The 22,665-nt window shown below is 56.8% G+C and overlaps 1 protein-coding gene across 2 annotated transcripts in view; it reads right to left on the bottom strand.

The window, feature by feature from the left end:
* The window catches only part of ASS1 (argininosuccinate synthase 1), a 51,139-nt gene extending 33,605 nt beyond the window's left edge, over positions 1–17,534 (bottom strand). Inside the window, exons 1-5 of one of the 2 annotated variants that reach the window (XM_082843186.1) lie at positions 17,464–17,534; positions 9,883–9,992; positions 7,897–7,965; positions 6,046–6,234; positions 163–219 (exon numbers count right to left, since the gene is read on the bottom strand). In XM_082843186.1, coding sequence (XP_082699312.1) covers positions 163–219; positions 6,046–6,234; positions 7,897–7,965; positions 9,883–9,987 — 420 coding nt within the window. In that variant the 5' untranslated portion in view covers positions 9,988–9,992; positions 17,464–17,534. Of the gene's footprint in view, positions 1–162; positions 220–6,045; positions 6,235–7,896; positions 7,966–9,882; positions 9,993–16,392; positions 16,418–17,463 lie in introns of those variants that run through there. The other variant, XM_082843187.1, reaches the window with a different exon arrangement.
* Between the last annotated feature and the right edge of the window lie 5,131 nt (positions 17,535–22,665).

Consider the following 22,665-nt stretch of genomic DNA (forward strand, 5'->3'; position numbering starts at 1 on the left):
CACCCTGCAGTTGGCGTGAGTGAAGGGAGCTCTCCATGGGAAAGAAGGGCGCCACCCACCACAAGGTCCCTGTCTGGAGAACCTCCCAGAACCCCATGCCCCACACCCCCAGAGGCCTCAGCCCCCAGCGCCCACCCTCTAGGGGGAGGAGCAACATCTTACCGTAATCTCGGGGGCCAGTGAGTAGCAGGTGAGCTCAAACCGGATCTGGTCGTTCCCCTGAAACATAGAACGGGACGGTCAGGAGCCACAGAACAGGGACCAGTTGCGGGGGGCGGGGCCGGGGGCGGGGGCAATGCCGCATGACCTTCAACGATGCACTCGAGAGGCACTCAGGGCGGACCCCTGGATGGCTCCCTTCTCCGCATGTGCTCACCTCCAACCTCACAACCTTCTGAGGTGGGTCCTATGAGCCTGTTTGAAAGATGAAGACTGGGCTTTCCTGGAGAGGGCTTTCTGCTCTGGACTTGAACCAGGGCTCCCCAAGTACAGAGCTGAGCTGTGCGGGCACTCAAGTGTGCAGGACGTGTGTCTATGTGTCCGCAAGATGCCCACGTGCCCCTTGTGTGCTGAGCTGTGATGGTCGTGACCTTGTGTGCACTGGTGTGTGAGGGGGTGTGCACACGGGTCATCACGTGTGTCTGCGCTTCAGGGGGTGCACACACATGCAGGGCTGGAGGCCTGTCCCCGCCAAGACTCCAGGCAGCCCCCGAGCTGCCCACACGTCAGCCTCTTCCCGAGGGCCTCCCACCTGCCTGGCCCCGCCTGCCCCACTCCCACGGTTCCACGGTGCTTTGTCCAGAAAACCGGGAGTCCTGTCTCCTCTGGGAGCCTCAGTTTCCCTGTCTACACAGTGGCTGGCTGGGGAAGGGGTAGATCCAGGTGACCACCAAGGGCTCCTCTGCACAGAGAGGGAAACAGGCCCAGAGGTGGAAGGGACAAGTCCAAGGGCACAGAGCCTGCCCCAAGCCCGGGCACTGGGCCCCCACGGCCCCCACCAGCCTTGGGCAGGCGGCCCTGCCTCCCTGTGCCCTCGTCCTGTCCTCAGAGACAATGGCTGCCAGCCGCCCGCCCACTTCCCATCAGCTCGGCAGCCTGGAGGGAGGCTTAAGCGCTGTGGAAATATCAGAGGGACCTCTCGCCTACTGTGAAAACTGCACGGGCGCAGCGAGGCAGCGGCGGGAATAACGTGTTATTTTCCAGAGCTTTGTCAGGCGACGTGGAAATACAGGTTTCAGCCCCTCTGCTTGGAGCCAGGGGCTAAGGGGCCAAGGCCGCTCCTCTCTTGGTATCTCCCGGGGCCACAGGCTGTGCGGGACCAGCCACCCCACTCACCCTCCATCCCATCCCTTCAGTGAGCGCCTACCATGCCCTGGCTGCCACACGGGAGAGCCACCTGGCACCAGCGGGATTTTTAACCCTGTTTTACAGATGAGGCAATTCAGTCTCAGAGAGGTGGAGTCACTTGCCCAGGGACACACAGCCAGCAGGCACCACTCCCATCCTAATAGCTCACAGTCAGGTAACGGGTCTGAGCTCCACGCATAACTCATTGAACCCTTACGGCAGCCCCTGAGGTGGGTTCTATTATTATCCTCATCTCACGGATGGGGAAACCGAGGCACAGGCTGTAAGACTTGCCCGAGGGCCAGTGACCAGCACAGTTCCTGGAGCAATGGTGTCTACAATACAAAGCAGACTTATTTTAGATTCGTAAAGCATATGGTCTAGTGTTGCATATCCTGGTGATTTTTTTTCTCCAGGGCTTCAAGTTTCCCCTAGCACAATGGCAGCCTGTGCCTCCTTGGACGGGCATGCCGGGCTGGGGTCTGCCCATCAGGATCGCCATGGGGACACCCATCTGTTCCCGAGCCAGAGACCCTCGCAGAAGCCAAACAGGCTCCCCAGGTTCAAACTCTGTCCCAGACAAGAGCCGAGGCCTGTCCAGTCCTTCCCTCCCTGACCCCAGGAGCCCCAGCTCCAGGGTGGCCCTGGCAGGCTCCCCGGGGGCCGGGGAGGAGGTGCAGCAGGGCCCACGTGCTGATATACACGTGTGAGTGCGGATGCCGCGCCCTCGGGGACTGCACGGGGCTCCCATCTGCTCCTGGCCTCACCATACAGATGGCGTCATTTCCAAACCCCTGCCGCCACACCCCTTCCCGAGCCTCAGGCTCCTATTTCCAGGCCCGTCTTCCAAAACTGGGGGGAGGAAGGGGGCCCTCGAAGGGCCATCCCAGCTTCTGGGCAGCTCTCTGGTGGGGAGGATGCAGGGTCCCCGAGGGGTGTGAAGGGGTGGGCCCCCGCTCTCTCTGCACCAGGTGCCGCCTGGGCTGGGCCCTGGGTGAGAAGCTGCCTCTGGCCTCCAGGCCTTTGCAGAAGCTGCCCCTGAGGCCTGGGATGCCCTTCCTCCTGTCTCAGCATCACCATCACCCCCTGCTGGCTCAGGGCTCCCAAGTCCCCTGTATGGGTGTCCCAGTGTGTGGAGGACAGCCAGGGATGGGTAGGTATTCAGTGGGCGTTCAGTGAGCCAATGCATGAAGGCGACATCGGCGGGGCTGGAACAAGGGCCCGGAGGCCCTGAGTCTCTCCATCGACCGACTCGGGAGCCAGAAGCTGGGAGAGGCCGGGGGCTCAGGATGGTCCCTGCTAGAATCTCCCCATCTGGGGAAGCCCCCCTACAGTCTGCTTACACCCAGCTCTTTCTCTTCACTGCGAACCCCTTGCAGAAAGTTTGGCCGAGTGTCCTACCCAGATCTGCCTCTGGGTGCCAGCCTCCTGCAGGCCACACTCACTCACTCTGGACACCCATCTCCTGACGTGTAAAGTCACTGATGCGCCCCCCCCAGCCCCACCCCACCCCGAGCCAAGCAGACCACCGGCCCCTGCAGGTAGCTGGCCCCTCCCTCCCCACGCCCCCCCCCCGCCTCAAGCCTGGCATCCCTCCGGACCCCAGTCCAGGCCCTCCAGTTCCTCCTCACTCACACCCCCCTCTTCTAGGAGACTGTCTGCAGAGGCTGTTGGGGGCTTCCCCAGGTCCTATTAAATAAGGGGAAACTGAGGCACAGGAGTACGCCTTGCCCATCGACCCACAGAAGAGATGGGAGATTTCGGGGTGGGGGGCACCGGGCCCCACCATCCCCTGTGGCCTTCCCGCTGCTGGTCTTGGAGGCCCCCCAGTGCTGTTTCAAGTCGGAGTGTCCCTCTTGCGGACACTGAGCATGAACTGCAGCATGAACTGACGTCCCCGAATCTCAAGAGGCTATGGAACTGCCGCAGAGGGTGTTCTTCTCAGAACCGAAGCCCCGCAGAACCAGACTGGGAAACGGGACCCTGGGTGGCCAGGGCCTCCTCCAGCCGCTTCCCTGCAGGGTCAGCCTCGGGAGGCCTCAAACCCAAACCTCTGGTGCCCTCTTGTGGCCAAACGGAGCAGCGCACACAGCCGCTGGCAGCTATTCCCAGCTGCATGTGAGCTAGTCTAGTGCGGGTTGGGGGTGGGGGGACGGTCTCTCCCTGGACCCCAAGAGCCTCCCAGGCCAGGGGCAGACCCACCACACACACATTCACTCCACTAGCCCTGAAAGCCACCCTTCCTCAGTCCTGATGGTACTGCTGGGGGGAACTTCTCCAGGCAGGAGCCCTTCCATAATCCTCACTTCCTGGCCTCAGCTTGAATACCTCCTGGAACAGGGAGCTCCCTGCCGGGCTGATTTCAGCACAGACAGGTGAGATGTCTCAGAGGTTCATTCTGCACTGATGCTTGTTCTCAAAGCCCCAGCACAGGTCTGATGATGGTGCGAGCAGAGCACTTCCCTCTCTGAGTGTTTACGATGTGTCAGGTCTATGCTGAGCTCTTTATTGGCACGACCCTACTTCCTACTCACAGCTCCCAACTGCCCCATGAGCGGGTTCTATTTTATCCCCATTTTATAGACAAGGAAACTGAGACTCATGGGGTGAAGTCACACAGTGTGAAAGCAGGGGAGCCAGGATCTGAACCCAGCTGTACTGGCCCCAAAGTCCCAAGTCCTGAACCTCTGGGTTCCTTTGTACTCTCTCCTACCGCCTGAGTGGAAGGCGGTATGCAGGTCTCTGCCCAAACGGCCCGGTCCACCCACTGCTCCGCCTATGATTCCCACCACCCCGCTCAAAATGTGCTCACAACTAGGGTGTTAGTGGAAACTAGGGCCACGCTCACCAGTCCGCTTCTTTTACAGGAGCCCATAGTTTCCGTCCAGAACAATCCCCTACATACCATGGGGGTGGGGGAGGGCCACTGGCCACCCCTGTCCAACCTGGGGGTTTGAAGCCAAACCCTGCAGCGTGGCCCCAGCCCAGCCCTGGCCCTGCTGCTTCTCCCAAGGCTACAGCTCCCACCACGTGTTCAGGACCCTCGTCTCCAGGCTTTTCCTCAGGCTGTTCCCTCCGCCTGGCACTCTCTTCCTGTACCCATTCCTCCTCCCTCAGGGCCGTGCTCTGCACGACAGCCTTCCCTCGGCCTCTGCCTGCTGCCCCCTCGGCTCCCCTTGGCTCCCCTGGCACTGACCCTACTGCCACCCTCTCCTGCATCCATTCTCTCCCTCACTAGGACACAGGTCCCCTGAGGGCAGGAAAAAGGGCCCGCGAAGTTCAACACTGTTCCGGTGTCCAGCACACACTCAGCGCTGTACAGACGCCAGTACAAGCTGGCTGACCGAGCGCCAAGCAAATGAGTGAGCTTCCAAAGACACCACTACCACCTGGTGGGGCGACTGTTTGCAAGGCCACCCCCAAATCACACCTCCTCCGTCATAGTCTGAGCCGTGAGCATCTCTACATCACACTGAGCCAGGGCCTGCTCCCCCACTCCCGACCGCCTCGACCAGCCTTGCGGGGGGCGGGCCTGGGTCAGGTCAGGACATGCGTGCTGAGAGGTAGGCCCCCTGCCCCCCAACCTGGAGCAAGCTGTTGGTGGCGTGTCCGCTAACTGCGAGCTCATGACTCCAGAGTAACACTGCCTACAGTCACCTACATCGTTAGGAATCTTGTTTCTTGAGCCCTGCCACCTGCGGGATGGGGGCTGAGGGCTTTCCTGCCTTCTATCCCCAGGGTCATCCTTCAGTCTGCACTTCTGCACACAAGGGCCAGAAGTAGCGGGTGTGTTATCAGTTGAACTGTGTCTCCCACAAAAGATAAGTTGAAGCTCTAACCCCCGCAATACTTCAGAATGTGACCTTATTTGGAGATAGAGCCTTTACGGAAGTAATCAAGTTAAGATGAGGTCATTAGGGCAGGCCCTAATCCAGTATGACCGGTGTCCTGATAAAAAGGAGAAATTTAGACATACAACCAGACACGTGCTGAGGGCAGGCGACGTGAAGATGCCCCGAGGAGACGGCCACATGAAGATGTAGGCCTGGAGTGATGCACCCACAAGCCAAGGACACCTGAGCTACCCGAAGCCAGGGAGAGCCCGGAAGCGGCCCTTCCCTAGCACCTTCGGGGGAGCATGGCAGCCAACACCTTGATTTTGGACATCTGAAACCTCCAGAACCGTGAGAGGATCCGTTCCTGGTGTTTATGCCGCCCAGTCTGTGGTGCTGTTGCCCCGGGAAACTAAGACAAGGCCTCATCCCCATATTGCAAGTGAAGAAGCTGAGGCTCAGGAAGGGCAAGGGCCTCGCCCAAGGCCACACAGCTGGGATTCAAACCCTTTGCTACCTTGTGGTCTCTGACCCTGCCCACTGCGTTAAACGGAGACTCCCACAGTGACCTTGGTCCCTGAGCCTCAGCAGCAAATTTGCAAAACAGGGTGACACTGCTCAAACCACATGTGGAACAGGCACACGGGACTCACACACTCGGGGTGCAGGGCAGAGCCGTCCCTAACTCGCTACTAAAAACATTCCGCTTATTCAGACTGGACGGGCCAGTCTGTCCTCTGCATACCTGACTGTGCTGGGGGAGAACCTACAACTGCTTGAGGACCGTCCATTGCCTGGCTGCCTGTGTGCCCCTCGCAGGCCCCCTGCCTCCTTCTCCGTCCCCAGCCGTCCATCCTGGTCTCACCTTTCCTGTGGCGCCGTGTGACACGTACTTGGCTCCCTCCTTCTGGGCGATCTCCACCTGTTTGCGGGCAATGCAGGGCCTGGCGAGAGAGGTACCCAGGAGGTAGCGGTCCTCGTACAGCGCGCTGGACTGGATGGCGGGCCAGACGAACTCCTCCACAAACTCCTTGCTGACGTCCTCGATGAACACCTATGGGGAGAGGAGCCCATGAGAGCGAGCCTCGGCAGGGACGGGATGCAGTCAGAAAGCAGAGTCCCAAGGGCCTCAAGTGGCCTGCATCTAAGGCAGACGCTGTTAACGGATCCCCGGGCGAGCTGTACCTCCACTTTTCCTTCTGCATCTGTAGTAGACATCATAAATCAATCCAGCATACAGTGCGGATACTCTCCCTCCTGCACTCATGGCAGACATTACTAATCGATCCTGATATACCATCCAGGCGAAACTGGATGTGGTGGTCCTTAAATCCCTCCCAACATAGCATTCTGGGCCTGAGCTGAAACAAGATCTAAATCTAAGATCTAAATCTAGATGTAATCCACAAAAGCCAGGGATTATTTTGTCCCACGGGTGGCAGCTGGCAATATCTGGAGATATTTTTGGTTGTCATAACTGATGGGTTGTGGGGGTCATTCTGGCCTCTAGTGGGTAAAGGCCAGTGATGCGGCTAAACATCCTACAATGCACAGGACAGCCAGGCACATGTCAATAGTGTCGAGGTTGAGAAACCCTGATCTAGAGGAATTATTCTCAAAATGTAACCCCCCTAGAGTTCCCCAGACCCTTTCAGGGAGACTGAAAACATTTTTTATGATACTCAGTGGATATTTGCCTTTTTCACTCTGTTGACATTCACATTGACTATGCAGAAGTGATGATGGGGGAAGGGGTTGGCACCTTAGCACAAATCAGGGCAGAGGCACCACAGTCCTCAGACATGGGGCTCCTCACGCCTTGCTCTCACAGTGCAGATTTCTCTTAAGAGTGGTCTTGAAAATGCAGTAAACAACGATTAACTTTTGTTATATCTCGACTCGAGTACAAAATGTGAAATATACATGAAGCATATCTGCTGCATTCACAAGTGAGTTATTGGCTCAACTAGCCCCTTTTCTCATAGAACATCGTTCTGGAACAAAGGACCGACAGACAAAACAGGGTCAGTGCAGACTTGGGTTTTTGGCCAACATTTTCATATGAATGAAGTGACCCTATCACTTCAAGGAAAACTGAATTTGTTGCCAAGCTTTCCAGTAAGAGTTAGAATTATGGAAAACTTGTATCTGACACCGTGAACTTGACAGCTTCCTAATACTTCTGATGTGAGTTTTATTGCGTTTTAGTGTGCTTTGCAGATATTGCGTTTCTTTTGCACTGTTAGCCTATGTGAGCAGGGACCACGCTGGCCACGTTCACCTTATGGGCCTGCTCACCCATGATTAGATGCTCAATCGATGCACTGATTCTGTTGAATGGATGGAAGGATGGGTGGATGGACAGAGAGCTAGGAGGGATGGACAGGTAGATGGATGAGGGATGGATGAGTGAGTGGATGTGTGAATGGACAGCAAGATAAAAGAGGGATGGGCAGGTGGATGGATGAATGAGGAAAAGACAGATGGATGGGGAGGTGGGCTGGGGAGGTGACTGGGTAGAAGAGTGGCCGGGGGAGACCAGAGATGATGCCCTTTGCACACCAAAGCAGAAGGAATTGACTTTATACTCCTGGAAGCAAGAGGACCAGTTGGAAGGCGTGGGGGAGACAAGGAGCTTTGGGACAGGACCCCCCACAGCTGCCCCCACCAGGTTAAATCCCGTTTCCAGCCCCAAACCCTGCCTCCCGCGTGGTACCTTTCTAGCCCCAAGCTTCAGCGCCTTCTTCCGGGCTTCCTCAAAGTCTTCCTTCTGGCCTACGTTGGCCTGATGAGCAGAAGCAGAGAGGACCCATTAACCCAGGGGAAGAAAGGAGAGCTGAGAAGAATGTCCCCCCCGGCCCCTCCCCTACCCTGGGGTGAGCCGTGGGCAAGTGTGTTTCACACACAACAGCCCTCAGGTGGCGGTGATTTCGACTGGATCGCTGAGGTCAAAGTAGGAAGGAGAAAGGGCGCAAACCAGGGTCTGGAGAAGCTGTAACGCTCTCCAGAGCTAATACTTGGTTGAAGGACGGACCGAGCCTGGCCCCGTGCACCCAGGCTGCTAGGTTGCAACATTTGCTGTCACTGCCTTGAAGGTCTAAGGCTTCCCTTGAACCCGTCTAACTCTTCCCCCAATTCCCCCAAAGTCAGTACAAAGGTTGGAGAGTCAGCAGCTGCCCGACTCTCAGCTCACTTCCCCAGCCAAGTGCAGCAACGTGACTGTCCCAGGGCGCCTGAGCCGGCTCGAGGCTGAGGCCTGGGCTATGGGCACCCAGCTGTCCCCCTGCTGGAGCGCAGCCTCTGGTTCCGACATCCCCATCTAGACATGGGCATTTTTTTTTTGCTGGCTGCACTCTGGCCTCCTGCCTAGACGCTGGCCCTGGCTTCTGCTCAACAGACTCTGGAATCTTCCCAGAGTCCAGCTGCAGGTGCTTTTCTGAGGTCACTCAGCTTTTAAATCTGCCCGGGGGGGAGCCCGGGATCTGGACGGACCACTGCTGCTGCTGAGGACAGGGTGCGCACACCCCAGGCTCTCTGCATCCGCTCAAAGCCCTGGCTCTCTCTCAGCAGTGAGCCAGGCGCTTCCCCTGCCCCACCTGAGGGACACGGGGTCAGCACTCTTACGGATGGTAGATTGACTTCAACTGCAAACAAACGGTTCTTGACAACAGCTGGACTTCTCCTGTCCGGAGTGCCAACCTCACTTCCTCTGCAAAGAGAACCTTCTCTCCTGGGATCTCTTTCCACAGGGATGGGTGAGAGCACATCACGTCACCTGCTCACTGTAGGGACACAGCCATACTGACGAATGCATGGTGGGCGGGGACTCAGGCCAGTCAATGGGAGTCCCCCCTGGCCCTTCTGTCAGAGCCTCTGCAGGAAGCTCTCCTTGCTCTGGGAAAACTTGGATATGATGATGTGGGCCTTGCCTGCCCCGTGGAGAGGCCAAAAATGAAGCCAAGCAGAGATGGAGGCAGATCTGGATGAGCACCTGGATCCAGCCTTGCCTGAAGCCATTACACCCCTGGCCTTCTCAGTTACATGAAGAACTGTATTATTTTGGTTTTCTTTTTTGTTTATTTTTGGTTTTGTTTGACTTAAGCTGGGTTTCTAGAATTTGCACAGTCATATGGAGAAAGATTCAGAGGTTACGTCCAGGTTTCTCAGAAGTTGAGCTGGTTTAATTAGGGATGTCTGCTACGGACCCTGGATGGGGGATGGCATCATACATAACCTATGGCCCGTGACCTATTTGCTATGCCAGAATCAGATGATCTCCAAGGGCTCGTCTAGTTTAGCCAGTGTAGCCTCCTACACTCTTTGCTGAATTATTGAGGGCTTTGGGAAAGGGGAAGATTGTATGCCTTCTCGGGGCCTTCACCAGATCCAGGCCCTTGGTCCCTCTCCAGGGAGGCTGGCCCAGCAGCTCTGCCACGCTCACCCTGTGCCCCCTGTCCAGTTACTCGCACGGAGACTCAGCCTCCTCCGTGATCTGGGGGGCATCTCAGACCTGGGGGACTTCCAAGGTGTTCACTCGACAGATGCAGAGAAAGAGGCAGTAAACGAGAAGCATTTTCCTACAGTTCAGGACAGGCTTAGAGAGGGGGAGCTGGGTTTGGATGAGTGACAATGGGCAGGTGGGCAAGCTGGATGGACAGCAGGGCCGACAGTAGAAAGACACACATGCCAGGCGCCCCCTCACCAGGTAGGCGATGACGTCATAGCCCTGCTCCTTCAGCCACACGAGGATGCAGGAGGTGTCCAGGCCCCCGCTGTAGGCCAGAACCACGGAGCCTTTGCCGGACATCGCGTCTGGAGGGAGGACACGAGGAAGAATGTGAGTGACCCAGAGCCAGCCCCGCCCCCTCCTCGTCTGCCAGCCCCTCCCGACAGCTCCCTTCTGGCCTGTCCCCCAGCCCCGACCTCGGCCTTGGGCAGTCTTATCCCCTGGACAGGCCGCCACCGTGAGGTGTGAAACAGGATGTTCGTCTGACATCAGGACCAGCTGAGGAGCCGCTCCTTCCTGCAGCCTCACGCCTTCCACCCCCGACACCCTCTCAGGGGACCCACACACACCACACTGGGGCCTGGCAGGTGGAGGCATGTCTTAGAGCCAGTTCCCCACCAGCTAGAGAAGACGACGGGGTCAAGGTCAAGACGCAAAGGGGTGCACAGCGTCAGGAGACTTGGGCGAGGCCGTGGCCCTGAGGCCCGGGCAGCCCACACATCTCTAGTCAGAACTGCTCCTTGCTAGGCTGGGCCAGTGCGAGTGAGGCATGGCCCTGGGGGACTCGCATAGATCACCCTGCACCCGGACTATGACCGCATGAGGTAGGTGCTGTCATGCATGTCGGGGCAGCAGAGACTGGGGCTCAGAGAGGTCAGTGGCCAGCTCGAGGTCACAGAGCACGTGTCTGTGTCTGGCTCCAGAACCTGGGTTCTTCCCAGCGTGCAGGGCTGCCTCCCAGCTCTACAGGGAATAGGATGCCCCCCTGGACCTCTCCCACCTGGGCCCCAGTGAACCTTCACACAATGGGACTCTAGGCTCTTTTTAAAAGCAAGTACCTCTGACAGGGGAAACACAAGAGACCCCAAACACCTCAATGAACCCAGCTCCAAAATGATTAGTTGGGAGGGGCTCAGAGACCAACTTCCCCATGTGCAGAGGGGGAAACTGAGGCCCAGAGGAGGAAGGTAACCAGGACGTACAGATGGTAGATCTGTCCTTCTGCAGCAGGACAGATGGGCCCCACGCTATCCCTCCCTCTCTTCAGCTACACTGAAGCTTCCAGAAAGCACCAGGGCCTCCTCACTCCTTTTGCCTTTGCAGCCACTGTTCCTTCTACCCAGAAGGCTCTCCCTGAGCCCTACGGCTGCATCAGGCCCTGCCTTCCCCCCACTCTCCACATGGCCCTGAGAGTAGATGCTGTTATGTGCCCACTTTGCTGAAGAGGACCGAGGGTCAGAGGTGAGGTCACTTGCTTGAGGTCCTGTGGTCAGCAGGGGGCAGGGCCAGATTTGGATCCAGTCCATCTGTCTCCAGCCTCCATGGACATGGTCCCAGCATCCTGCATTTCCTGGGTGTGTGCTTGTGTCTGGTGGGAGCATTTGCACTGGAGACCGACCAAAGTCAGGGTCCTTAATAGAATCTATTGGGAAAGGCTGTGGACATCCCTGCACAGATCCATGTGGCCTCATCCAGAAGGGCCTCTTCCCAGGGATGCAGGCTCCTGTATACTGAAGGCTTCTCGTGTGCCTGGAGGCTTAGCGGCAAAGTGGTCACCCAGCCCTTTGCGGTAGAACCCAGCCCAGCCGAGGGACAAGAATACATCCTATGTGCTGTCCCCGGCATCTCACCAGGCCACCTTCCAGCCAGTCCCAGGGCTCACATGTCTCTACTGCCTTTTGGACTTGGAAGGGGAAACACTTCATGGAACAGTGAGGTTGGGGGCAGTTCTGATGGATGGGTGTCCACAATTCCCCCCTTCAGTGGGCATTCAGCCACCTGCCAGGCTGTCCCAGGCCAGCTGGGGTCAGCAGACATGCCAATATCACCCCCTGCTCAACAACCTGCAAGCCTGAAAGCCCTTCTGGTTCTGACACCCCAGGACACCGGGCTTCCTGCCTGAGGACTCGGCCTCCCCCAGCCCAGGGGGGCTGGACTCCTGGGGCTCTGGGGCTCCTGAGTCTCGGCCTCCCGCGGCCCCAGCTTTGCCGCCACCCCACCCTCCATGAAGGGCGCAGGGCAGGTGCCCCAGCTCCCAGGCACATGACCACACGGCAACCGCAGCCAGGCAACAGACCATCCAGGATGGAGGGGAGGAGGTGGGAGGGAGGCAGGAAGGACTCATGGCAGGAAGTACCTGGGGCTGAAGGTGTGGGTTGCGGGCTTCCAGAATCTGTCTTGATGGCTCGGCGAACCACCCTGTAAATGCAGGCAGCTGGGTGACACCAGAGGCCATGAACCCAGCCTACCCAGCCCCTGGACTCCCCTTTGGGCAGCCTCGCTGAGTGGGGAGACTCAGGAGCCCCAGAGCCCCGTCCAGCGCCCTGCTGCGGTGTGTGTGCTCCCAGTCCTGTGTTCGTGTGCGAAGGGGCTGGTGGTGTGGTCGGGTGCGGGGTGTAGTTGCGTGTTTGTGAAGCTCTATTGAGATACAAGTGACATGCAATCAACCGCGCACAATTTAGTGAGTTTGGGCGCGCATCTATAGCCAGGAGGCCACCGCCACAGTCAAGATAATGAAGGTGTCCGTTATAAGCTGAGTCCTCCCTTTGTGTTACCCCCAGTTTAGAGACAGGGAAACTGAGGCTCAGGTTACGGAACTTGCTCAAGGCCTTGCTTGGCTGGTGAGTGGTAGAGCCCAGATTCACACCCAGATCAGCTAGACTCGTAAGTACAAGGTCCCCTCTCTGGGAGGTGCAAGGAAGGGGATCCCTGGGACAAGGCATGGTCTGGGAAGCCACAGGTGGCTCAGACACCCTGGAATGACAGGGAGAGAAGATGTGGGTCCAAGAGTCACCCCTGCTATGCCACCTCCCAAAGGCCCTGGGGCCAGAGGCTGGGCACCGGGTGGGGGAGGGGCAGCTCCATGGAACAGACCTCCTGGGCCTGTCCTGTTCTGCCTCAGCGATGCCCCTGTGCCTGATGCATGGCCCATCACAGCACAGTCACAATGTATTCTAACTGCCCCCGCTGCCCACTGTGAGCTCTGTGCGGACAGGGACCATCTCTCAGCGCCTGGCACATGGCAGGCACTCAGAGAAAGGCTGCTGATTCTGCGGCCTGGAGGTCAGTTCCTCACCTATAAAAAGAGAGGGTTAGGGCTTCCCTGGTGGCGCAGTGGTTGAGAGTCCGCCTGCCGATGCAGGGGACACAGGTTTGTGCCCCGGTCCGGGAAGATCCCACATGCCGCGGGGCGGCTAGGCCCGTGAGCCACGGCCGCTGAGCCTGCGCGTCCGGAGCCTGTGCTCCGCAATGGGAGAGGCCACAGCAGTGAGAGGCCCGCATACCACAAAAAAAAAAAAGAGAGAGGGTTACAATCCCCTCCAAGTCTGGAATTCCATGCACGTTCTCATCAGGAAACTTGTGAGCCCCTCCCGCCTGCCAGGCCACGTGCATGCATGGCTACAGGGCCTCAGCCTCTGGGTCTGAGACACGTGATGGAATGAGTGCACCCAGGAGTGTGTGCCTGAGTGCAGGGGTGTGTGCGTGTGTGCGTGCGTGCGCGTGCATATGTGTGCCTGCGTTTCTTGGGGAGAATGTACCTGAGACTGCATGCATGCACCTGTGTCTGCACACACACACACACACGCACGCGCGCGCGCACGCGCGTGTGTGTGTGTGTGTGTGTGTGTGTGTGTGGCGTTTGAGTCTGCGTGTGCACGTCCAGAGATTAGCTGGGCAGGTGGGCTGGGACAATGATATAATCTGACACTGACATTGCTCCGCCCTTCCTGGCGAAGCTCCCGCCTCCCTCAGTTAGTGAGGTCCCTGCCAGTGAGGTCCCGGCAGACTACACGTGGGGCAGAAACTAAAGGAAGCTGAGGCCTCAATGTGGGGGAGGGAGAGTGGGAGAGACGAGGGGCAGAGCACAGTGGCTGGGTCCTCCAGACCTGGGTTCAAGCAGCTTAAGCTGTTCACCTGCAAAACGGGATCAAGAACAGCCCATCCCTCCACAGGGCGACCGTGGATTCCGTGAGATTCCAGGAGCCCAGAGCAGGGTACCACACCTGTGTCCACCAAGCTCTCCTTACCACTGGGTCCTGGCTGACCTTGGGCAAGCCCCTCACTCTCTAGGCGTCAATATCGCCACCTGCTCAACAACCTGCAAGCCTGAAAGCCCTTCTGGTTCTGACACCCCAGGACACGGGCTTCCTGCCTGAGGACTCGGCCTCCCCCAGCCCAGGGGGGCTGGACTCCTGGGGCTCTGGGGCTCCTGAGTCTCGGCCTCCCGCGGCCCCAGCTTTGCCGCCACCCCACCCTCCATGAAGGGCGCAGGGCAGGTGCCCCAGCTCCCAGGCACATGATCACTGCCAAGAACATTCATGCCCCCAGCTCCCGGGGCCAGCCCAGACATCCTGCTCCAGAAGAGGGACACCTGGGAAGGGAAGAAGAGAGCCTCATGCCAAGATGCCTGCCAGCCTGGCCTTAGTTGGCAAGGCAGCGGGCATTCTCCCGTGCCCTCGCCACAGACATCCCGCCAGCTCCCGGTGAATGTGCCAGGCCAGCCTGGGCAGTTGCTCGGCACTAAGAAAATTCATGCGGCTCTAAAACGCCAAAGCTAGAAGGATGACTAGAGCAGTTACTATGTGTAGTGCCACACGTGCATCATTTCAAGGCGGGGACTGTTATTACCACCTATTTACAGATGATGAACCCGAGGCTCAGAAAAGTTAGTGACTTGCCCAGGTCTCAAGCTAGCGGATGGCAGTGCTGGGATAGAAACCCAGGCTGACTGCAGACCACCTGCTCTTTACTGCTCTCTGCCCTACACTCTCTGGTCTCTAGGAGACCACAGACTGTCTCCCCCTCCCGTTACTTGTCTGCCAGAAGACAAAATCCTCAACGCACCATCACCAGTCAGTATTCTATTCCTCTGTGCTGCGGCAACACGAATGTTCCCCTGGAACCCCTCCGCTCCCATTCTAACTCAGTCGAGCTGAGTTCATTATGGTTTCTAAAAAGCCTAGCTCCACCAAGGCCATAGAATTCTCCCTGACTTAGGGGTTTGCTCATTTTAGGACTGCAACTCTCATCCTTTTGCTGCCCTCATTCGTGTCTGACAGAGCTAGGGGGCAATTCCACACTTTGACCAGGAGGTCAAAGTGTCAGGATTCAGCCTGAACATTTGCCTGACACACTCAGCTCATTTCATCTGCATACTTGGTGAGACACAGAGGAAGGATTTCTGTGTCTGATGAGAAAGCTGAGGGCGGTAGGGGTGCTCTAGGCTACATACTGAGCTGGCTCTCAGTTGCAAGTTCCTGGGGCCTGAGATTCAAATCAGGAATGCCAGGCTGTCTTCGGGACACCAGCGCTCCAGCGAACCTCCTCTGCCCACGGTGCGGGGGTCCTTTGGGAGTGCCTTGCCTTAGGAAGATTGGGTCTCCGGTTTCGACGAGAATGTCCTGAGGTAGGAGGAGGTAGGAAGACTAAGTGGACCTCACCAGGCCCCAGTGACAGGCACTTAAACCCTTTTCAGAGCATTTGGTTATGGAAGAAAGCATGAGTTCATTCATCTGTTTACTATATTGAAATGCCTACGGGTGCCTGGCCTACCCCAAGTCTGGGGAGGGCGTCTGTCCCACAGGAAGGAGCAAAGACCTGGTAGATCAACTTTGCCCAAAGTGTTTCAGCAGAAATCAGAGCCGTGGACCTTGAATTCCAGAGGTTATCTCTCTCGGCATGGATGCCCACAGGCAAGGCGCTCGCTTCAGAGGCTGTGCACTCAGCTTCTGGATGAAGGCATCTGGCTGTCTTGGCTTTTGCCTCCCAGGACCCACAGGACCCACAGGACCCACAGGACGAGGGCGAGATGGGGCATGGGAAAGTGCTTGCCCAGCCGGTGAGTCTGGGCCTGGCCCCCCCGCAAGTCAGGCTCCTGGGGCCCTGGGCCAGGGAAACGGTTACCATCAGAGCCAACTGACCACACATGCCCAGGGGAGGCAGGCAGCTGACGGGGGCACCTGTGGGTACTCAGGGGGGCTCAGACTGTGCTGAGTGGGGGCCTCCCTCCACCCCATCCTGTGCCTGGCCTGGGAGCTAGGTGCTCAGCCGGAAGCATTCACCACTCATTCACCAGCGCTCAGCAGAGCCAGAATTACTTCTCAGCGTAATGCACAGGTGGCTCCACCGGGACAGGACCCCCTGCCCTGGCTCTGAGATGGGGATGGGCGGGGGGAGGGAGTGTAGAACGGAGACTCCTCCAGTTCCTGTCCAGTTCCCATGCCCTTTGTGGCTGTTTCTGCCTCTACTGTCTCCCTCCCCCACCAGAACCTAAGACAGGAGGGCAGGGACCCTGTCTCCTGTTCTGAACGCCCAGCGTGGTAGCACCCGGTGAGTCACTCCCCAGACACAGGGAGTGAACGGACCCAGGCACCCTTCTCAACAGTATACATCCTCTTACTGTTTCCTGAGCCCTGAGCCTGTGCCAGCCATGACGAATGGAGAAACTGAGGCCTAGGACTCTGGGAGGCTGACCCGAAGGCTCACCCAGTTGTGGAGTTGTGCCTGCCTTCCGGGCTGGGGTCTGCGGGCCTCCAGAACCTGCCTTCTTCTGTCACCAGCCTGGGTGTGGCGGGGAGGGATCAAAGCCCAGGGCCGATTTGATCCATCCCTGGGCAAAGGACAGGTTTGCTCCTGCCCGGGATGTGCAGCCAGACGGCGCTGCTCTCGGGAGGAGACGCCCCACTTTGCAGAGAGGAGCACTGAGGCGGCCAGGTCACGGGGCCTCCTCGGGAAGAGCCCTGGCAGGATGGGAGAGGAGCCTCCTGAATTTCACAGAGACTCTCCTTCCCCGGAGGGCGAGGCCGCCCCAGGGGCCAAAGGCAACAGGCATCAGGACGGCTGACATTTCCTGACGAGCGGTCCCTCCCACAGGCCAGTGCCAGCCGGAAACCGGGCACCGCGGCGAGGCGAGGCCCCCGCCCCACCGGCCAGAGAACGCAGAGCCCTTTCAGAACGCAGAGCCGCGCGACTGACGCCCCCTGCAGGGGAGGGAGCACAGCCACACCCAAGGCACCGGGGTGGGCCACCCGGAGCCCGGAGCGACCCGCCCGGGGGAAACTGAGGCTGGGGCTGTGGGAGGGGCCGAGATGCCCAAGCCCCGGGGGCGCGCGAGGCGCAGCGGTGAGGCTGGACCTCTGGTTGCGGGCAGAGGAAAAGAGGCGGAGACAAGAGACCCGGGCCAGAGAGGGGCCGAGAGAATCGGGAATCCTCGCACCCTCCGGGTTCCCAAGGTCTCCACTTGTGGGGCTCGCGGCACAAGGGAAATTGGATCGGAGAAGGAAAATCCAGAAAGGACCTCGGCCCGCAAAGGCGACAAGTAACCCGACCTGCCCCTCAGACCCCCGGACTCGCGCCCCGGCCCCCTCTCCGCGGCCTAAGGGAGCCAGGAATCCGGCCGCCAAGCGTTTGCGCAACAGGAGTCCGGGCGTCGGCCCCCTGCCCGCCCGTCCAGGTCCGAGCCCGGGGCGCGCGGTCCCCTCCGCCTCCTCGGCTCGTTCTCGGTGGGGTCCGGGCAGAGGGCGACCCAGGCTGGGGAGTGGGAAGGGGACTCCTTACCGGGAGGCAGGCGGCGGCGGCAGGCGGCGGAGCAGGGCTGGTTGCGGCGCGCATCCCGGGTTATAAGCACGGGGCAGAGGGCAGGGCCGGGGGCCGGGGACAAGTCGGAGGAAGAGAGCAACAGACCCCGCCCCCGGGCCCGGCCCCCTCGCGGAGCGGCTCCGCGTTCGCGGCCGCCGGCGGGGGTCGGGGCCAGGCCTCGCCCCGCCTCCTCGCCCCTCCCCTTTCCCTCCTTCCCTCCTGCCCACCCGGCCGCCGACACACCCTCCCGGCCGGGCCCCCGCCCTGGCCGCAGGCTCTGGCGGTCCCGGCCCGCGGGCTGGCGGCTCCACTGGGCGCCGTAGTGGCTGGGATCCTCGCGACTGACAGGGTGACAAGCCCTCCTGCCACACTTGCCGCCTGGCCCGTGGGGAACGCTCAAGAGCTTCGCCGTGGGAGTGGAATAAAAGCCCCTTAAGCTCGTGAGTTTCATGCCCATTTTTGTGTCGTGGTGGCCTTTCTACAGACCTCAAAGCCCCTCCCTCCCCCCCTGTCTAGTCCCCGTGAGCCGGAGCCCATTGTATTGGTGAGAAAACTGAGGTGGAGGTGGCCCTAGACGGTCGGGGTTTCATCCCTCAGTCCAGGGCTGGTTCCTGGCTGTCTCCCCAGAGCCTGGCACCTGACCAAACTCCCGAGGGCACCCAGTAAATAGTGAATAGAAGACTGGCCCACTGCTAACCCGTTGAACAGCCGGGAAAATTGAGGTTCACAAAATAAACGGGGAGTTGTGTCCCCAGTCTGGCCTCCAGAAGGTTCTGTGTCAGAAGTTTTCCAGCCTGGTTCATAGGCCCCAAAGCACCAGTTACTGCAACCACAACCCAGTAAAACAGCTGGTCCCAACCTGTCTAAGACAACACCTTGGTTAGGACTGACCCCCAGAGGGCGGCTTCCCAAATCCTCCAAGCCCCGAACCCGCCCTGGAGGTGGGAGCCCTGAGGCAGCCCTGCCAGGTTAGCCATCCAGCCATCATGGAAAAGACGCAGGGGTGTAGGTCGCGGTAAGGAGGCAGCCCTGTCCCAGGCCCCTTCCTGCAACCAAGAAGCAGCCAGAGAAAGGGAGCCTCTGCAGGGAGGGTGAAGGCTGCTGGTCTAGCCACTCTTAGTCCTTCTGCCGTCCAGTCCCCTGTCCCCCTGCCGCACGCTCCCGTCCAGTCACTCAAGCACCTCGGCCAGATGAGTAGCTGTGAGTCCTTCAGGAGGGATAAAGCGTCAAGCCAACTTGAAAGCGAAGCCGCAGCTTCTTGTGAGCCCCCAGCCTCTGGCACCGGAGCCCCAGCAGTGGCCATGATGGCAAGGGCGCCCCTGTGAGCCCGGTGGGGCTGGGTGACTGTGGTGACTTGAGTCACCTTCCCGCAGGAGGTTGGGATGGTGGCTGGACCCCCTTAGCCCACTCACTGGGCCACCTTGGGGCCATGCAGAGCCGCCCCTGGCCTTCCACACTAGCAGCGGGCGAGTGAGGGGCAGCCACAAAACAACACTCCCTCAAGGGTCCCTGACCAGGGATCGAACCCATGCCCCCTGCAGTGGAAGCCCAGAGTCCTAACCACTGGACCGCCAGGGAATCCCCTCTGCCCTGTCGTTAAGCCTCCATGCCCTGGCTTTGTGCTCTGTCCTGTTTCTTCCTCTAAGATGTCACTGCCCTTCGAGAAAGTTGGGGAAGGCATGGATGGAGCGGAGCCACCTCCTTGGACTTATTGCAGAGGAAGTGGAGAGGGAACCTGGGGCAGGAAGACCTAATGTTCTCCCAAGCTCCCCAAAGTCATGGTGGCCCCAGAGAGAATCCCTGTTACCCAGACCTTAGGAAGGGGGGGGGTGAGGGCTGAGCCCCTCCAGTCGAGGATGGATGGGTGGGGGCATGGGGTGGAAGAAGAGATAAGTCAGCATTCCCTAGGATGTCTGGTTGGATCTGGGCCATAATAACCACAACCCTCACGGTTATCACTGAACACTCTTTTATGCTTACGTTCATTTGATTTTCACGACTACCCTGTATGAAGTCGCTATCATTGTCATCCCCAATTTACCGACAGGAACCTGCAGCTCAGAGAGAGGGTGTATCTTCCCCAAGGCCACACAGCATGTATGTGGCAGAGCAGGACGAGAACCCAGGGTCTGGAGCTCTAGCCCAAACCCTCTACTCTAGCTCAGGCTTAAATTGAATTGGTGGAGGAGCCAGAGCTTCAGTCCCAGGGCCACAGGCTGTGGGGACCTTTACTCCCTGCTGCAGAAATGGCTCCAGCCCAGAGGACTGTCCCTTCCTGAAGCATAGGCACTGGTTACGTGAGGAGCAGTGAGGTCACAGCTCTCCGGAGAGGAAAACAGGTGCCCAGTGGGCACCAGGGTGGTTAGTTGCCCAGGGGCACAGATCAAGGTGAGAAGAGACTGAACTCGGATGGTTCATTTTTTTCCCATATCGGTTCCCCATTGTTCTAGCAACATTAGTTGGAGACTTTTCTCTCCCCATTGAACTGTGTTGGCACCTTTGTTGAAAATTAATTGACCATGTAAGTGTTGTTCGATTTCTGGATTCCCTCTTCTGTTCCATTATTTATTTATCCTAATGCCAATACCACACCATCTTGATTGCTATAACTTTACCGTGAGGCTCGAAGTCAGATAGTATAGATCTTCCAACTTTGTTCTGTTTCAAAACTATTTTAGCTATTCCAGGTCCTTTGCATTTCCATAGACATAGTAGGAAGAGCTTGTCTGTTTATATAAAAAACCTGCTGAGATTTTGATTGGGGATTGCAATAAATCTATATATCAGCTAAGGGAGAATGGACATCTTAACAATATTGCGTTTTTCAATCCATGATCGTGGTATAGCTCTCCATTTATTTACATTTCATAAATTTCCCAACATTAAAAAATACCCAAACTTAAAACTGTTTATTCAAAAGGATTAATTGCTGTTTATATGAGCAATGAGAAAGAAACTCAGGTCAGTCTACATCTTGAGATGGTCTTCATTTGTGGTGAATTCAATATGTGCTTTAGATCAGAAGTGTACCTCTGAGATAATGTTGAAATACAGCAAGTGTCACAAAACAGCTCCTTATTTGACATGAAATCTCAGGTGAGGCTCTTTTAAGGATATAGACCAGCAGGACCCAGAGCTACAAGAGCTAGAGTTTCAAAGGTCCCTGCTGAGGGCTTCCCTGGTGGCACAGTGGTTAAGAATCCGCCTGCCAATGCAGGGGACACGGGTTCGAGCCCTGGTCTGAGAAGATCCCACATGCCGCAGAGCAACTAAGCCTGTGCTCCACAACTACTGAGCCTGCGCTCTAGAGCCCGCGAGTCACAACTACTGAGCCCAAGTGCCACAACTACTGAAGCCCGCGCACCTAGAGCCCATGTTCTGCAACAAGAGAAGCCACCCAATGAGAAGCCCGTGCACCGCAACGAAGAGTGGCCCTGCTCACCGCAACTACAGAAGAGCCTGTGCACGCAACAAAGACCCAACGCAGCCAAAAATAAAAATAAATATATAAAAAAAACAAACAAAAGGTCCCTGCTGAGCGTCTTTTCATGTGTTTGTTGGCCATCTGTATGTCTTCTTGGGAAAAATGTCTATTTAGGTCTTCCACCCCTTTTTTTGATTAGGTTGTTTGTTTTTTTGATATTGAGCTGCATGAGCTGTTTGTATATTTTGGAAATTAGTCCCTTGTCAGTTGCTTCATTTGTAAATATTTTCTCCTGGTCTGAGGGTTGTCTTTTCCTTTTGTTTATGGTTTCCTTTGCTGTGCAAAAGCTTTTAAGTTTAATTAGGTCCCATTTGTTTATTTTTGTTTTTATTTTCATTACTCTAGTGGTGGATCAAAAAAGATCTTGCTGTGATTTATGTCAAAGAATGTTCTTCCTATGTTTTCCTCTAAGAGTTTTATAGTGTCTGGTCTTACATTTAGGTCTTTAATCCATTTTGAGTTTATTTTTGTGTATGGTGTCAGGGAGTGTTCTAAATTCATTCTTTTACATGTGGCTATCCAGTTTTCCCAGCACCACTTATTGAAGAGACTGTCTTTTCTCCATTGTATATTCTTGCCTCCTTGGTCATAGATTAGCTGGCCATAGGTGCGTGGGTTTATCTCTGGACTTTCTATCCTGTTCCATTGATCTACATTTCTGTAAATCAAAACTACAATGAAGTATCACCTCACACCGGTCAGAATGGCCATCATCAAAAACCCTACAAACAATAAATGCTGGAGAAGGTGTGGAGAAAAGGGAACCCTCCTACACTGTTGTCGGGAATGTAAATTGGTACAGCCACTATGAAGAACACTATGGAGGGTCCTTAAAAAAACTAAAAACAGAGCTACCATATGACCCAGCAATTCCACTCCTAGGCATATATCTGGAGAAAACCAGAATTCGAAAGGATGCATGCACCCCGATGTTCATTGCAGCACTATTTACAATAGCCAGGACATGGAAGCAACCTAAATGTCTATTGACAGAGGAATGGATAAAGATGTGGTACATATATACAATGGAATATTACTCAACCATAAAAAGGAATGGAATAGTGGCATTTGTAGAGACGTGGATGGACCTAGCGATTGTCATACAGAGTGAAGTAAGACAGAAAGAGAAAAACAAATATCTTATAATATCGCTTATAAGTGGAATCTAGAAAAATGGAACAGATGAACTTATTTGCAAAGCAGAAATAGAGTCACAGATGTAGAGAAAGAAACTTATGGTTACCGAGGGGGGAAGGAGAGGTGGGATGAATTGGGAGATTGGGATTGACGTATATACACTACTATGTATAAAATAGATAACTAATGAAAACCTACTGAATGGCATGGGGAACTCTACTTAATGCTCTGTGGTGACCTAAATGGGAAAGAAATCTAAAAATGAGTGGATGTATGTATACAAATGGCTGATTCACTTTGCTGCACAGCAGAAACTAACACAACATTATAAAGCAACTATACTCCAATAAAAATTAATTAAAAACAAAAAAGGTCCCTGCTGGTGATCAGGGGTTGTAAATGGACGAGGCGAGAGTAGACGTCCTCCATTTGGGAAAGAACGTGTGGCTATTATGGGAAAGGGCTGGGATCCGTGGCATCAGTGTGAACAGGTCACCTCTTGCGCTAGAAGTGATAGGGCTTCTTGGGGTCAGAGGTATGGCTGTTCCAGAGCCCAGCTT

Source organism: Leucopleurus acutus, assembly GCF_964270905.1.
Source record: "Leucopleurus acutus genome assembly, chromosome: 7".
NCBI classification, from domain to species: domain Eukaryota; kingdom Metazoa; phylum Chordata; class Mammalia; order Artiodactyla; family Delphinidae; genus Leucopleurus; species Leucopleurus acutus.